Source organism: Truncatella angustata, assembly GCF_020726525.1.
Source record: "Truncatella angustata strain MPI-SDFR-AT-0073 chromosome Unknown BKA67scaffold_10, whole genome shotgun sequence".
NCBI lineage: Eukaryota > Fungi > Ascomycota > Sordariomycetes > Amphisphaeriales > Sporocadaceae > Truncatella > Truncatella angustata.
Window position 1 is genome coordinate 2,062,137 of NW_025763390.1, and position 15,939 is coordinate 2,078,075.

At 48.5% G+C, this 15,939-nt stretch overlaps 4 protein-coding genes across 4 annotated transcripts; 2 read left to right on the forward strand and 2 right to left on the reverse strand.

Moving 5' to 3' along the window:
- Positions 1 to 396: 396 nt before the first annotated feature.
- Positions 397 to 3,519, reverse strand: BKA67DRAFT_584174 (uncharacterized protein). The gene is made up of 12 exons (XM_046104130.1): positions 3,384 to 3,519; positions 3,278 to 3,324; positions 3,158 to 3,218; positions 2,917 to 3,056; positions 2,847 to 2,862; positions 2,578 to 2,790; positions 2,263 to 2,528; positions 2,187 to 2,201; positions 1,933 to 2,121; positions 1,411 to 1,877; positions 1,064 to 1,355; positions 397 to 1,008 (listed from the first exon to the last, which is right to left on the reverse strand). The coding sequence occupies exons 1-12, from the start codon at positions 3,457 to 3,459 to the stop codon at positions 769 to 771; spliced, it is 2,022 nt and encodes a 673-aa protein (XP_045952909.1). The 5' UTR covers positions 3,460 to 3,519; the 3' UTR covers positions 397 to 768.
- Positions 3,520 to 4,142: 623 nt separating this feature from the next.
- BKA67DRAFT_584187 (major facilitator superfamily domain-containing protein) lies at positions 4,143 to 6,404 on the reverse strand. The gene is made up of 3 exons (XM_046104131.1): positions 5,877 to 6,404; positions 4,867 to 5,784; positions 4,143 to 4,793 (listed from the first exon to the last, which is right to left on the reverse strand). The coding sequence occupies exons 1-3, from the start codon at positions 6,223 to 6,225 to the stop codon at positions 4,198 to 4,200; spliced, it is 1,863 nt and encodes a 620-aa protein (XP_045952910.1). The 5' UTR covers positions 6,226 to 6,404; the 3' UTR covers positions 4,143 to 4,197.
- Positions 6,405 to 9,884: 3,480 nt separating this feature from the next.
- BKA67DRAFT_696258 (uncharacterized protein) lies at positions 9,885 to 12,789 on the forward strand. Its single transcript, XM_046109341.1, has 2 exons — positions 9,885 to 11,353; positions 11,410 to 12,789. Exons 1-2 carry the CDS (start codon positions 10,120 to 10,122, stop codon positions 12,618 to 12,620), a joined length of 2,445 nt encoding a protein of 814 aa, XP_045952911.1. The 5' UTR covers positions 9,885 to 10,119; the 3' UTR covers positions 12,621 to 12,789.
- A 987-nt stretch (positions 12,790 to 13,776) lies between these two features.
- On the forward strand, positions 13,777 to 14,643 carry BKA67DRAFT_541365 (thioredoxin-like protein; the record flags this gene model as incomplete). The annotated part of the gene is made up of 2 exons (XM_046100924.1): positions 13,777 to 14,260; positions 14,324 to 14,643. The coding sequence occupies 2 exons, from the start codon at positions 13,777 to 13,779 to the stop codon at positions 14,641 to 14,643; spliced, it is 804 nt and encodes a 267-aa protein (XP_045952912.1).
- Between the last annotated feature and the right edge of the window lie 1,296 nt (positions 14,644 to 15,939).

The following is a 15,939-nucleotide window of genomic DNA, read 5'->3' on the forward strand; positions in this document are numbered from 1 at the left end:
TATTCCCATAAAAGTTATTAAAATTAAGAAAAGGAAAAGCATTATATAATAATAAAATTAAATATTGTAACGACCTGGCTCCAGCGTCAGCGCTGTGTTCGAACAGCGTCCGAACCCCGTTTCGCGATTAGCTACGATAGTAATCTCGTTCCCTCTGTGGGGGTATAGGTGCTAGTAATGGAGGTTGTTAGAATTGACAATATTGGTGTGAGACAACAAGCCTACAACGTCACGAACTGTAAAGCTGATTTGGCCTTGTAATATGTCTTGACTAGAAAAACTATTCTAGGTAGAGATTGCGAGATCTCTCTATATCGCTGTCAGGACACACAGTACCATTGTGGGTACTGTAACAATTAATATATTTAATTAACTATTAATATTCGTTATAAATACGCTATTTCTTACTTTAGACCTTATTTAATATGAGCTATTAATATAGCTATTCACTTTTAGTATCATATTCTAGTCATTAGAGAAATGCTAGAACGCATTCGGACCTGTTAAGAATTGGGCTTTAAACTCGATATAGTTTCTCATGGATATCTGACTCTGCTACAAGGGCTATATATTGCACGGACACTGTTAGCCCTAGAAGCAGACGATGTGGTTCGGGAGCGCCACACATCTTTGCTTAAGTATCATGAGAGTGATCTTGATGCAAGCAGAAGCAAAGCAACTGAAACTTTGTAACAAATTGCTTGTGTGATTGTATTTATCCCTGCCTGGTCTCAATTGTGAGCAGAGGTAGTGGTGTGGTGTGATGACTTATTGATGGAGGCTGTCTTCTAGCAGCTGCTCAAAAGTATATTCATTGAACCCATCGGTGTCGGATACCGACCAGTTAAAAAGCGACCCAAAGTCCATTCCGGCCATGGGTCCGAAAGAAGTTGACTCTGCAGAACGGTCGAGCGGTGAGGAATGGAGAGTTTCGCTGCTCATGTTGTTCTCTGGTGTTCTTATGCGCATCTCGTTGAGATCGTTGTTGCGGGCCTGAGCATCGGAAACCTCCAGCGCTAATATCAGCTTTAGGCTCTTGGCAGAGATACATGGAAGCACGAACCCTTTGCATATTGTTGTTACTTCCTGACCAATCCTCCCTGTTCTCTTCGTGAATGCTCATTCCATCGGCCGCTGACTCTGGCAGGTTCTGCAAGTACTGTTTCGCAATGTAGACAAATTCGCTCAGATGACTTCCAGGCAATAGTCCGTTAGAAGTATGTTCAAGAAGGCTGAAGTGGCCCGAAACAACATCTAACAAAACAATATTGGCTCGGGTGTCAGGGTGGCGAGGGTTGTGAATGACAAAGTCGAACAGAATAAATAGGGAGGATAACGGCATGATAGCAAGGATACTGGAATTGAGGTCAGCGCAAGTCAGAGACGGTGAAATAGAATGACATAACGTACAAGACTGGGGTGTATGGTTCGATCTCAATGAATCGTGTAAGCTCAATCACAGCTTGAGCCGCTTTCATGAGCTTACGTTGGCTTGTTTGCTGTCTAGTGCCGCGTCCTTCTTCGAGGTGCAATGTCAGTCGCTCTAAAGCCATCAAAAGATGATAGTAGTAATAGTGTGTTGACAAGGCGGCTTGTTTAGTCTTAGGATCCGTGAAGCTCGGTATATGTACCGCTTCTTGCGGTCGGAACTGAATTGGTACAGATTGCCGCCATTGCTCAAGACTAGTCTGGACTTGATCGACAACCAACAACTGCGACGGCGCGGGCTTTGATGAAGCCGTCAATGAAAAAAGAAGCTCGTAAGCGATAGAGAGCAACCGAGCAAACCGGATGGAGGAGTAGAACCAGTCATAAGTACCGAAGATAGATTCCGGAACGGAAGGGATCGGGCATCCAACATCGTAATCTGCTATCAACTGCACGATTCAATTAGCAAGATAACACAAGATACAATAAGAGCGGTGGTCCTACGGAGGCCGTTCTTGCTTGAAAACTATCATGCTTTTCCATCTGGAAAATTATCCAGAACGTCCGTTGGCTAATACTTTGCCGTTCGTCAATTGCGGATTTGTGGTAGCGAAGTCTTAGAGCCAGTCGAGTAGCCTCTGAGAGTAAAGTGTGGTTCACTTGAAGATAGCATGCGTTCATTGCGAATATCGACTTGTCAAGGTGTTAGATATACACTCGAATCGAATTAAGCATCAGGACATATAAGAAAAAAATACCATTGCAATCAGTGCCTAGTTTACTGTTAGAAAGAAAAGCTCAGTGGTTCAGAATTAGAAATGTGAGGGATCAAACCTGCAAGGCTGTAAGAGAGTCGCCTGTACGTCGAATATCGGGGAGATGGCCAAGTGCCACGGCGAACAACCCCCATGCTTTACCTGTTTTCGGTTCGAAAGATCCCATCCCACGATATTGGCATCCCAGAGCCAAGACAGTATGATAAAGTGCTGCAAACGAGGAGCATTTTTCCAGCAGTGTCGATGAGTCAGGACTCAAAGCCTTTCGTTGAAAGTCTTCCCAATCAAGGAATGGAAACATGGCATGAACCCGAACATGATATTCTGGACACGCATGAGGATCTTTCCAGTATAAGCATAGATTGATGCGCACCTTGTATGTAGACGACAGCCTCATCTGATGTAACGAGAGCTTCATACTGCACCCCGCGCAATGTCGCAAGTTGTACATCAGCCCTCTTCAGTAGACGGAAGCGCAAAGCTCCATCAACCTCGTTGACCAATTCTCGTAACCGCGGATTGCCTATTCTCTGGACCAGGCCCTCCACTTTATAGTTTGAGAAGAAGGCCAACCCAGAGCTAGTGACTAATCTGGCATTTAGAGACGATTTGGCCAGAGATGACATATGATAAAGAACTTACCACGTCGGTCATGTGCCTATAGACTATTACGTTAACTGCCTGTGAGAAACTAATACTCGAACTAACGGACCTTGAGCACCGAAAATTCATCATATAGTTCTAGTTCAGCGGACCGTTCTTGTAAAAGATGATCAATTAAACAACTGGGGAGCCTTCCCGTTCTGGTGGGTTCAAGACTAGCCGAGTCTGCTGAGCTCGGAGTTAAGCGGGCTAGAGCGCGGACCTCCGTCAGCAAAGAGGCCGTCCTGAGCCGCAGCAGATCTCTGTCCGTTACGTTCTGCTGTCCTGCAAAGCCAAAGCAAAGAGCTCACTTGTTCTGTTGGTCCGCAGTCTGCGATTCAATACGCTAAAATGGCAGATTTCTTTACGTTTCTGCAATGCCGTTCGGTGTAAGTCATGGTAAGCATTTCTGAAACAAGGACAGATCTCACATGGCAATTCGTACACACTACCGGGCTGTCTGTGGGAGCGCTTGGTACTGGGGGGGTCTTTAGAACTTCTGTTGCGCTGTAAAATGTTGCCAATCGCAAGACTTACGGAGGCACCGAACCTTCCGAATGCGGCACTGGTCGCATGATTTGTTGAGCGTAGCAGTTCGCATGGTGATTTCCATAGCCTGTTCTGCCGTGCTGGTGGGAACGAAATGTCCGAGGGGCGGAATTGTCAACTTGATCCAAAAGAAAGCGTCGGTCGAATGTCGCCGAGGCTGGACTGATTTATCTGCGCAATGATTCGGGGCTCGGGCCTTAGCAGTAGAGTATAGCTCTCTACTTACTACAGCCCGTCCCCCACCGTTAGTTATTATATACCTGACTCATCATAGTTACACAAGTCTTTGTTCGATCAGACCGCCTTAATGTCATTTAAGTACTCCACAGTCTGACGCCATACCTGTCGTTGTGTTCAAAACTTGTTTCAGCAGTTTAGATTCCTCTCTCTCTCTCTCTCTTTCTCTCCCACTCCCTCACTTGGGGCAAATTTTTTTAAATTTTTCTTTCTAAGTTTGAAAGAAACCCAAACCTTCAATTGTCATAGTTTGACACCTTTGAAATCACATTTTACCACAATTCAGGATTTGACAACGTCATTACTCTATAGTGATAGTGCAGCAAGTCGTGACACAACCAAACGTGTGTGTTTAGACAGGGCACGGCGATAATAGTTCTTAAATCCATATTGCGTTAAATGACCCGTATTGCCTCCCGTAGCGCAGCTGCCTCATTTTTCTTAGCAAATATTCTTATTGTGATGTTTTGCTGGTGCTTGACAAAGGCTAAAAAATAGAAGAAAAAAATAGCCAGGCCGTGTGCTCTCGAATGACTTGAACGGCTACCGGAAGTTCAGACGAAATCTACGTGCCTACTGTCTGAGTATGCTGTGAATATCCACCTTGTGTTGAATCCTCTTCCAATGAATGGTGACGACCACGAGATCTCTTTTCCCGCTGAAGCTGTGTTCCCGTGATATAACTCCAAAAGTAACTTCCATGCACGATCTCATGGCCCCTGTCTTCAAGAATCCATGCGTTACCCAAAAAAGTAGCAACAGCGACACAGATCCACATGAATGGGATTAGAGAGATGAATGCATACATAATGCCAGTCTTGGCTTCTCGGCTGTCGACTCCACTCTTGTTGTTAAACACCGTGGACATGATCGTCAGCGCTACGGTTCCGCCCAAGGGTATAGCAAGAGACACCAGACATGTTATTTGGGCGGTTAAGGTAGGGAAGTAGGCGAGCCCATGCAGTGCACCGGGGTTCATTCGCATCCCCACGCCGTGACCCGTCAGCGCCATCATGCCTAGAATCACGCTCGTGTTCCCTACATGTGTGGCCCAGGCCAGGACTGTGATGCCTATTGCAGAAGTAATGGAACCCAGGAAAAGGGGTGGAAATGTCTGCCTAGGCCAGGTATTCACCGAGTATTGAGCCATGTAGGCGCCAACTAATACAGTGTGTCAGCTTTCATAGCCTGATAGTATCGCAACTAGAACAGTTATAGTGAGGGTATTACCTACCAGCTAGGCCGGGTAAATAATAAAGCAGATACTTGCCTGCTTCACTCGAGCTCAACCCCAGCACAAGGGTGAAATAAAGGTCCATGAAATACATGACCGCGAACATACCCATGCCCACAGTAAAGTTGATGAAGAAGAGAAGTTTGATATCTCGGTGCAGGAGCAACTCCCATGATAGCATAGCTTTCTGGACTGGAAACAGACGGGACATTATGCGAGGTGGAGACATCAGGTACTCGTAGACGATCCACGTGATCGTTAGCACCGCACCAATGACCAGCGGGCAAATGACTTGGACTGATGCCCACGGATACGAACCTCCTGCCCATGTGAGGCCTAGAATTAGCAACGCAAGACCACCGAGGAACAAGAGCTGGCCCCCGTAGTCAATGGTCGAAAGGCGTGCTAAAATGCGTCGGTATCCCGGCAATGTTTCTAGGTTTTCTATTTCCGGGATTGGCTGTGAGCCGACCAGTTCCTTTCTAAGCAGTATGACAATAAACAATATAGCGGCCACGGCGATAGGAAGGTTGATCGCGAAGCACCATCGCCAGCTGACCTGCGTTAGATATCCGCCTACGACGGGGCCGATTCCGAAAAATACTGCAGATATAAGGGCAGAAAGTGTCCAGTTCCAGGCGAAATCTTCAAGCGAAACGCGGTCCGCCATAATGATGTGCCCGGTAACGTTGACTCCAGCTGCGCCTACTCCTTGCAGAGCACGGCCGAATAGTAAGAGGCCAAATGAAGACGTTGGAGAACCGGTGCAGATGGCACTCCCGATAGTCAGGATAATAATGACAGTGTGTATCGTAACATGACGGCCGAACACATCGGCGATCTGGGCCCAAAATGGTAGGAATGCGGCTGATGTCAAGTTGAAAACGGAAATAATCCAGTTCAATTGCTGTAACTGGTCTATTTGGTAAAAGTTAGTCAATCTGCGAGCGATTTGTACACCTCTATGTACAAATAATTGGCGGATCCTCGATGGTTGATTCAGAACTTACTGAAATCAGCGGCGATGAAAGGAAGTGCGGAAGCCATAATGGTTGTGTCCAGAGACTGAAGAGCGAATGGCAGAGCAAGGCCAAACAGAACCTTATAACGAAGATTCCGCCGCTTCTTGGCGTCTTGAACGATTCTTGTGTTTTCTTTTGCTCCCTTTGCAGTCTCCGGAGACTGATTTCTCGTTTGCCTGGCAGTGGCTACATCAGCGTTCAACGGGGCCGTGCGATTCGGTTCTACAAGTTCGTAAGAAGAACCATAACTTTGGCTTTGGTGAGGGATTGCTTGCTCAACCTTGGCTTTCTGTCGTTCTCTGAACTTTCTGATTCCATAAATGACAAAACTAGACATATTGTTGCCGTTCCTTTGAAGTTTGATGTCGACGGGCAAGTTGGGAGAGCTTCTAACTTTGGAGGCATCTCGAAGCGTATTCAATTGTGGGATGGTTTCATTTAATATTGCGAAACCATTCAAGGCACGGATAAGTAGACTTGATATTCTCGGATCTTTCAAGCCCCGAAGAAGCAATCTCAAGGGTTATAGGGTATTTCAACGACCTGTTGCTCGGTTGTAACCAATGACGGGTTTACATTGAGTTGGGGCTCCGCCAATTGTGGGGAACATGCCAAGACCCGAGGACCGAACTCGATTAATATTACGATCGGGGCTTCGTTTCTTGTTGCAAGGCTCGAGTCATTGGGGCTGAGTAGCACAATGAGCTTTGCGTGTCAAATCATAAGTCTTCTCTCCCAAACCGACTCATTTCCCGCCCGTGGCTGTGTACTTTAGATGTGAGTTCTAGTTGACCGAACAATGAGGCAGACGCTCATGTCATCATATCGAGGACTCATGACTACAGTGCTGCGTGCATGGCTTCAGAGTCCAATGAGGTGTACTCTACCTTGCTTCTGGACAGTCGTCTATATGCTTTCTTCCCAATGATAAGGTTAATAATTACAAGAAATGCTTCTAGAATGATGCGCACCATTTGGTGTAGCCAGAGTCAAGAGCAAGTTGAGGTTCTGGCGTACATTGATCATCACCTCGTTCAATGAAACGCCTCCAACAAGACAAATCCGAAGCATCACATACCATCAGAGCAATTGGTCCTTGAGATGAATGCCGCCAAAAACGCGTCTCGGTCGCCGAGGCATAAGTACCACTTACTAATTGACTACGGCGCAGACTCACCCAAATTTTATGATATGGATGAAGTAGAAAGCCTTTTCTATAGCGTACAAAGTTGACAACCTATCAAGACAACTCGACCACATCCTTTGAATTATAACATAACATTGCCTCCAACTGTTCGTGGCGCATCAGACCATGTTCAAAAATCAAAATAGGCCATAGTGTCCTAACGGGCGTACGCATCATACAGTCCTGCAACACCCCACGCCGCGGCGGGAAGCTGCTATTGCCAGATACTCCAATCCCAGCCAATATCCTCAAGTCGACCTGTGGCAAAGTCGTGCAGCACGATTTTGATGGGCTTAGATGTTATCGTGTGCGGTGTCGTGCCCCCGTTAGCTATAAACTTGATCTCGCCATGTTCTCCGTGGATGGTCCGTGTAAAGTCCAGGTTCTCTACAGTTTGCGGTGTCTGATTTACAGTAAAGAGGCCCGTTAACTACGATTTGCATGGACTCACAAGGCTAAACGATCAAGCGCAGTCGCCTGGCCGTGAATCCCAACATTTTAACAATATTAATGGGGACATAGAACTGTATAGAAGAGCAGTACGCTGGCTGCCTGGTTGAATTAAACAATTGTTGATCATATACCAATTCTCGGTTCTTGGAAGTACAGTAGTTGAACTGGCTTACGCAGACCTATAATATCCTTGGTATTGTATGAGCCTATTTAATCACTTAAAATCTCAGGTCGTTCTTAGAATCTAAGCTATCCCCTAATCACCTTGAAACGACATAAATTTGGGGACAGGAGTCCCTATTATTCAGTTGTACAAACCAAACACTGGTCGTAAGGGTCACGGGTCAAAATTGGCCGGATTTGCTGTCTCAATCATCCAAGTAAAAGCGTAGTCAGCCTAGCGACCTTAATCTTAGAAATTCTGATACGATATAAACATAATAGTCATGTTGCTAAAGGTATCTCTAATTCGTCTATGTCATTATCTATTATTTCGACTATATCGACTATATCGACCTGTGCCGTCATCCCCTAAACGGCTATTGCTAAACTAAATATATAAAGCTCTTGGCAGCGGGCATAGCAATATCATGGAATTATTTGTTGTTGCTAGACAAGCTATTCGAGTTTCAATAATTCACGATCTCAGTTGTGGTTATTTCCCATGGGCGGACGCGGTGTCGGGGATGTCATAATAACGCATCTCTGTCCCAAAGAACAGGTAATCCATTCCTCAGTCTTTTATTGGGATCAAAAACAGTAAATGTTTGGCCACCGCTTAGGCACCTCAAGGCCCCATCCTAGCAAGAGAAGTTGTTTATAGTTCCGTAGGGTTGTGCCATTTGCCCAGTATGACGAGGAAGGCGCGACGGACTGAATGGGCGAACCACTGAAGGTCTCATCACAGAACTGCGGCCATGAGCCCTCACCTGATATTATCCAACGCATCGTCAGCATGATCATGGTTCTGCTTGCCTCGCTGTGACCCAAAGCTAATCTCGGCCTCAAATATAACCCCGCTGATAGACTGGCTGTCTACTTCTCTGTGCCGTGCCAAGCTATCATCCGTGTGCGAGGGTAAGTTGAAGAGTTTAAACTCAGCCCAGGCAAACTGAGAGTAGAACCATATATACGCGAAGTTTGTCGGATAGATCGACACTAGCTAAAACACTTGGTGTCCCATACTCTTGAGCAGCCTGGTGGTAATGCCAGTCTTGTTGGTTCCATGCAAAGACGCGTGATAAAACCACGGAAGCTCAGCCCCTGACAATGTAATGATCCTTGACGCAGAAGGTGAATGCCTCAAGTCTATCCGACTTAATTGCTCCAAATCCTACAAAAGCTCCGGCTGTAAGCATGTAACCCTTTGCATGCCAATCGCTGTTAAGGTTGCTCATGTTGAGCTTATTCCGTAGCATAGGCAATCCATATAGCATAGCGAACTGTGCCAAATCTTGCCTGGTTATTGCTCGATTATCGAACAACTGCCGTCGAACCTGGCCGAGAAAGTCGTGCTTTAAAAACTCTCCTAGGGATTCAAGCGTCCTCACCCAAAGTTCTCGCATGTTGGCTTCGCTTTTATAGAAATAAGCAGATAAATAGCCGGTTTCATGCGTAAGAACACGCTTCGCTACCATCAGAACTTAGAGGCTGTATCTGTTAGCAGGGCTAACCATATCAAGGTTGTTTAAGACAAAGCGTTTATGCATTTGTGGATGTCTATACGCTAAGAGCGCTCTTTACCTCTCGCCGCTCCTATGAATTATTCGGCTAGGAAATGGAGTCTGCCTAGTAAATGCGTATGGTATATAAAGTCATACAAATATCATAAATGGTAGCAAGTTGATTAATAAAAAAGTGTTCAAAGGTGCGGCACCTTTTAGCTGCCAGATATCTTGAAAAAGCTGGCGAGCGATGACGATGCTGATGCCTTCCTTGAACGATACGGTATTGCTCTCGTCTGCCACTCGAGTATCTTTCAGGCGTGGACGCCCTAGGGAAAGGGGCGAAGCGAAGTTGCCGTCTCGAGCTTCCCTTAGCAAACGTGTGTAACGTAGGCCCGCTAGGTTACCTGGCTTCCTATGCGGCTGCCGTGTGGCATTTATGCCATTAGCTGACGTACGAGTCAGAGAAATGAAAGGAAGATAGAACATTAATGCGAGTAATAGCGGCAAGGTAGCATGGAGTATCTTTTGTGAACCGTCGACTTCGTGGGTACCTGCGATGTGAGGTTGAGGAGCAGAGTTGGTCCAAGCAGCTGGGTTCTGATTGGGGCGGCGGGGGCCTATGTGGGGCGGATTGGTGCAATCAAAAACGGAGGCTTTGACCGCGACACACGAATTACATCCAAAACACAGCTTTGAACTGCTTCGCATTGTTAATTCATCCGGCGAGTAACCGTCAATCAGAAGTCAATCGCTTGGTGTTTTCTTAAAGGTAATTTTGGCAGTTCTAGGCGTTGATGATGCCAACTTCAGTCGACGCTGAGAAGGGAATCCAGCTAGCGCGCACATGGGGAGCTGTTGACTCAGTTGATTGGCGGCGGACAAAAATTACATAAAGCGGCAGTCTTGTCTTCTTCGACAGCCCAAGATGAGGACTCGGAAGTCTAATCAGGAGAAACGCTTTCATCAACACGCTTTCGTCGCTCTAGATTCGTCGGATGAGGAGGATCTACGAAGAGCCGCCAAGGAACGGAATGATGACTCCGACGAGGGTTTCGTGGACGATCCGGCAAACCACGAGCCCGATGACGAAGATGGACTTGAAAACGCGGAGCTGACTGCTGCGTCAGAGTCAGAGAGTGACGACCCCGTGGAATACAAGATCATGTCGCACAAGGGACGACATCGATCTTCACTGACTAGCGGCAGATCCCAAGAAGGAGCAGAAAACACCGTCGAAAGAGCGCCTGGAGATGTAAGGCGGTATCCTGACGAGCCATCCATGAAATGGACGCGGAGTTATATGGGTCCAGTCAGCAGGCATGTGCATCTTGCTCAGTTGTGCGGATACTGGTTTGGTGATCGAGATAGTTATCGACGGATCATCAATATCTTCGTTCTCCTATGGAGTCCTTACGACCTCTTCCCACCGAAATTGATACGTGATAAGGATCTCGCGATGGCTAAGAATCCTTGGTTACCACAAACGTTCTGGGCAGATCAGCAGAAGAAACTCGTTGATTGGTACTTTAACTATCTTTCGACACGACAAAAACCCTCGCTTTCGCAGCCCATTCAGCAGACAAACGCGGAACGATGGTTTTTACCTAGGGCAGAAACACAGATGACGACATTTCTCGGACCATATAGTAGCCAAGTGAAGCAGAAAACAAAGCAGGACCAGGCCGTTGCGCTCTCATCTAATGGCGCACCTATCGAAAAAGAGGACACTGTCACGGAACCCAGTGGTGGCTGGATGCTGGATGTGGGAGGCATTCCTTTATCCATAGACTGGGCACCACGGACTGAAGCAGTTGACCAATTACTGGCTCTGACCGTAATACCGTATTCAGATCAGGCTTACTATCAGTCGCCCGATGAAGCACCGCCAGAAGGGAGTCTCAAGCAAGGAAACGTGCAAATATGGAGCATTGGTACACGAAAGGATGACAAGGGCATCGTGGCATTCGCCCAGTCGCAACCGTACCGAGCAGCAGCTTTGTGTTTTGATGGGTGGGGTCGAGCAATCCGAATACAGTGGTGCCCGGTACCGCTCTCAGTGGGTAGTACCACCGGTTTATTGGCTTTTCTCGCTTCAGACGGAAAGGTACGAGTGGTCGAAGTCAAACAATCCTGGAACGAAAGGGGCAAGAGATCATTTGGTAAGCAGCTCCCTCAAGGCACTTACTAGTGTGTAGCGAAACTAACGAAAATGCAGAGGAGATTCGGGAACCACTCGCCACTCTTGAGCTCAAGGGCGAGTACAACATTAGCATAATCTCATTCACCTGGATGAATATGAATCGCATAGCAGTTGGTCACTCGGACGGTTCAGTGGCAATTTGGTCACTGTACCCATGCGTGATGCTTCAGCGGCACCCCATCCATTCCAGCCCAGTTATCGACATTAAATCCGGCTATCCATCGCATCCATTTGTTTTGGCGACTGTGCCTACCGGAGGCGTTGTTACCATCACAGATCTCAGCAGGCCAAATGCCGAACTCGCCTATGTCCCGAACCTCATGGTTTCGTTTCAGCCGGGCGTGCTTGCTTGGTCAGAACACCTGCGTGGCTTCGTCTCGTTATGGCCATCCTCATCGCCTTCGAATATCGCCATGTCGTTTATGTCAGTCCGCGCATGGCCACAGTCGCGGTTCGTGGTTGCCATCTCAGGCCAACCGACCTGCGCTGCTGTAGGACGATGTCATCCCTACCTTCTGGTGGGGTCGACAGATGGAACACTATGGCTCTCGAACCCCTTCCGCAGGGTCTTCTTTCACAAAAGGAAACACAGAAAGCTAAAGGTCTTCCAACACGACTACCAGACCTTGCCAGCTAGCGACGGAAGTGGGCAGCAAGGAGACCACGAGATACCAAGAGGCATTTGCAGGATCTTAAACGACTTCAAACCTCTGGAGAACTCGCATCCGCGGCACGATAAAAGCGGCGCACAGGTGAGACAGAGGCATGACGCGCAAAAGAAAAAAGAGCAACAGAAACGCAACAAGAAGAAGAAGGGTAAAGGCAAAGCTAAGCAAGAGGCGGCCGCGGAGGAATCCGAGGGTGTTGATGTCGACAGTGACCCCGATGAGGAACTTGTAGGTAGAGGCACAGGCGACGTGGTGAATTGTGACCCTCTGCAGCGTATATCAGCGGTGGCGTGGAACCCAAACGTCGAGTTCAGCTGGTGGGCAGCGGTAGCAATGGCATCTGGTCTTGTGCGCGTCATGGACTTGGGCGAGGAACAGGCTGCCCGCAGGAAGCAAAGGCATGGGGACTTGGGCGAGGGCGAGGGCGAGGACAACAACGAAGACGCGACGGTTGATATGGAAGAAGATATCGACGAGGAAGTGGAAGATGATGCATTCGGTGAAGAGGACATTTCAGCGGATGAAGCATCTGATATCACCATGGAGGATGGGTTTTGATGAGTGTTGGCCCGTGTCCGCCGTACCGGAAGGTACGTACCGGGAACACGCGCAATATAGACAGGCTCTATGGCCGTAATCATAAGTTCCCGGCCATGAATAAGACAGCTTTTCGGCCCTTGCCCTGGGGTTGGCCCCGCGCGTCAATATATCGATGGGATGTGCAACCAGACTAGTCCGAATGCAGATAACCTTGTTCAAGCTTCATGAAGGGGGTTCCCCACACTCCTGCTTGGCGGCTGCATTCGATGGATCGATGGCAAGCCATGGCAAGCCATGGCCAAGCGCTGCATCCCCCATTGAGTTTTCGGTGGGCCGGCGCCAGCATCCTCATCTTGTGGACGTGGACGTGGGACGTGGACGTGCTTAAGCTCCGGCATCCACCATGTGCACACGCACCCATCTTCGGTTCCCGCTCATGGAGCACTCCTATCCCATCCTCGTACACGCACATTGGCATCACAAAACTTTCTTCTTGTTGCGGTCGCGCAAACTCTATTTGGCATTCCATTGACTCTCAACCATTGGATTGACCAGCTGCATTGCTTTGTTTATAACCCACTAATTTCTCCCTTCCACAAGGAGGCCCGGGGAGTTTGACTTCCACTTCGTGCCTGCCAATTTGCATTGAATGTATGTATTGTTATTTTATTTTATTTAATTTTATTTTACATGTCTTCCGTCTTAGCCGGTTGGCCAAGCAAGAATTTCCCTCCATCAGCTCATCAATGGCTTGACATGAACTCCCACTGTTTTCAAAAGCTGATCGGCTAAAGCGTTATCGCCACCCAGTGCCAGTGTTCGTGATATACTTGCGCCGGTAAACCAGGCCGCCATCAGATATCGGAGCCATCGTTCCTACGGCGATACGAAACACACGCACACATCAACTTGTCTGGGAATTAGCCAGATACCTCTTGCCATCGTCAATTGGACGAGCGCTCGCGAGATCGACCCGCGAGCCATCGTACACTCCCCCGAATAATCCGTTGCAAACGTGCGCAACTCCTGACACTTCCCTGGAGCCCCGCCGAGGCAAGCGCGCCTCGTTAAAGAGGTCTGAGCTGGACACGACACTATATTGAGGCTACAAAATCTCCCTGGTGATCCCGCAATAAACCCACCGCCACCACTCACTTCATATAATCGCTTAGAGATGCCTTCAGCACGCAGATTACGTGCCTTGATGCTACTGGCACTGGCCGTCGTCATCACAATCCTCTTCTTCACTTCACAATGGCAACAGACGGCCGAGCGCGACACGCGGACGATCCAGGACTTCTACCACAAGACGGTGAATGCCATGGACGGCAAGAGGGGGAGTGGAGGCTCGCAAATTCCTATCAAGGCAGGGAAAGTGAGCGCAGAGGCTAAAGACAAAGATGGAGATGGCTCAGTTGACGCCGATGACGAGCACCTAGCCGCAGAGATGTCCGACCGCCTGCGCGCTGCAGAACAACAGGCCAAGGATCTAGCCAACGCAAAGGCGCCCCTGAAGCCTGATTCTCCGGGCAAGGTTGTGGGAGTTGGTAGCGCAGCAGGTGGCCAAGGGAAGAAAGATGCTGCCGACGCTACCGACGAGACGGACGAGGAGCATCAAGTCGAAGTTACCCTGAACGAGATTCTTAAGAAGTCGCCAAGTATGTGCATATCACCACCAGAGGCACGTTCTCCTTTGGATACCTCTGCTGACCATGACCTAGCTATCATTTTCTCCAAGACTTACTGTCCCTACTCCAAGAAGGCCAAGAAGCTCCTTCTGGAGAAGTACTCAATCGACCCCGCACCCTTTGTTGTCGAACTCGACGAACATCCGCTCGGCAAGGAACTGCAGGCGAAACTAAAAGAGACGACTGGAAGGGGAACCGTGCCCAACATCATGATCAATGGCAAGACCATCGGTGGCAGCGATGACATCGCCGAGCTGGACAGCAGGGGAACGCTGATCGATAAGATCAAGTCCTTGGGAGGAAAACGAGTGTCGATGAAGGAGAAGTTCGTCGGTGGGTCCAACAAGGTATAGGTCTCCTCGGTTGACACTCTCGCTGGGATCGCGGCACCATCATATCATATGGATTACTAGCTTGCATTTAACGGCGTTGGAAGGAGCAGCTTTGCTGTACATCGGTTACAAGGGTGGGTTGGATCAGTGCTTGGCAAAAGGCTTTTCCGGGTGGTTTCTGGCAGTACTGCGCGACGGAGATGCAGTATTTGTATCATAAAAGCATGCCAGCCATGTGGCCCGAGGAACGGGCCCCAAGCGAGGAGGCTTGATCGGAAGGTTATCCAGTCAAAAAGTGCCCCATGGGACTTTGGGTGTTGAGGGGTAAAGACGTTGGCAAGGGCATCTTGCATTCTTACTCTGCTTATATGTTCATCGTCTAATCATAAGCTCTAGATCCCGGTAGCCGGGCCAAGTGTTGCGGCTGGGGGACGGAGTACCAACTCAAGCTGAATTCTCCTTAGCCGTTCAGCACGGAGTACACTAGGTTAGTGTCCAATAACATTTGATCTCTTTCAATGAAAACGAGCAGGCGGACCAGAGGCGCTACTCTTGATTCGCTGCTTCGGACTTGGACCCATGTCGTGATCCAGCAACCCGGGTCTCGTAAGAAATCACGGATGATACAATGAATATGCAAGGGACTTTCTCTTCCTCTTCCACTTCTATAGGATCGGGACCGAAAAAACCCCCCTCGAGATGCTGTTCTTCTTTCTCAAGGCTTGAAGGCGCGAGATCTTTCTCAAAGAGTCTTTGGGGTGTGATCCTGCTGGATGGGGTGCTGGGTTATGCACGGAACTAATCGACATTGTTCCCCACTTCTTTCGGTTGAAAAGGACCATCAAGGCGGCAGAGGGCGGGTTCCAGGCCAATGGCTGAAATCGCTATTGGCCAGCTACCGTCTCAGTACACGATGTGATCCTCTATCTCAAATTAGCATCTCCGAACTGGGTAGGTTTTCGCGTTCGGAAAGTTACATGACAGGCACAAATCATCGGACCGCGGCCGGATATTGGCATCATGGCGTTTCTATGGACCCCATCCTGGGAATCATGAGGCCATGTCATGCATCTTGCCGGCCAATGATATATTTAAACTTTCTGCCTTCTATGTAGTTCCGAAGTCGTCGTGGGTGTTGCCTTGAAAAGTTTCCTTGCCTATAACTGAGAGAGCTGCGTGAAGAGGGACAAGGCAACAACTACCAGGTGCCCTTTTCTTGACTTATACCTTACCGTCGCGTAAAAGGTCATGGCTTCCAGTTCGTCGAGCGCGGCCTCCTCAAAGTCGCGTGGGTCTAAGTCCAAGTCGACAAAATCC

What these genes read in the sequence shown, in the direction of transcription:
- BKA67DRAFT_584174 (XM_046104130.1), bottom strand. Translation starts at nt 3,459, where the DNA reads ATGGAAATCACCATGCGAACTGCTACGCTCAACAAATCATGCGACCAG. An exon ending in TCGGAAGGTTCGGTGCCTCC is followed by an intron (nt 3,325 to 3,383) that starts GTAAGTCTTGCG and finishes AGACCCCCCCAG; the next exon opens with TACCAAGCGCTCCCACAGAC. An exon ending in GGCTGTCGTCTACATACAAG is followed by an intron (nt 2,529 to 2,577) that starts GTGCGCATCAAT and finishes ATGCGTGTCCAG; the next exon opens with AATATCATGTTCGGGTTCAT.
- BKA67DRAFT_584187 (XM_046104131.1), bottom strand. Translation starts at nt 6,225, where the DNA reads ATGTCTAGTTTTGTCATTTATGGAATCAGAAAGTTCAGAGAACGACAG. An exon ending in TTTCATCGCCGCTGATTTCA is followed by an intron (nt 5,785 to 5,876) that starts GTAAGTTCTGAA and finishes TTTACCAAATAG; the next exon opens with ACCAGTTACAGCAATTGAAC. An exon ending in TTATTTACCCGGCCTAGCTG is followed by an intron (nt 4,794 to 4,866) that starts GTAGGTAATACC and finishes ACACTGTATTAG; the next exon opens with TTGGCGCCTACATGGCTCAA.
- BKA67DRAFT_696258 (XM_046109341.1), top strand. Translation starts at nt 10,120, where the DNA reads ATGAGGACTCGGAAGTCTAATCAGGAGAAACGCTTTCATCAACACGCT. An exon ending in AAGGGGCAAGAGATCATTTG is followed by an intron (nt 11,354 to 11,409) that starts GTAAGCAGCTCC and finishes ACGAAAATGCAG; the next exon opens with AGGAGATTCGGGAACCACTC.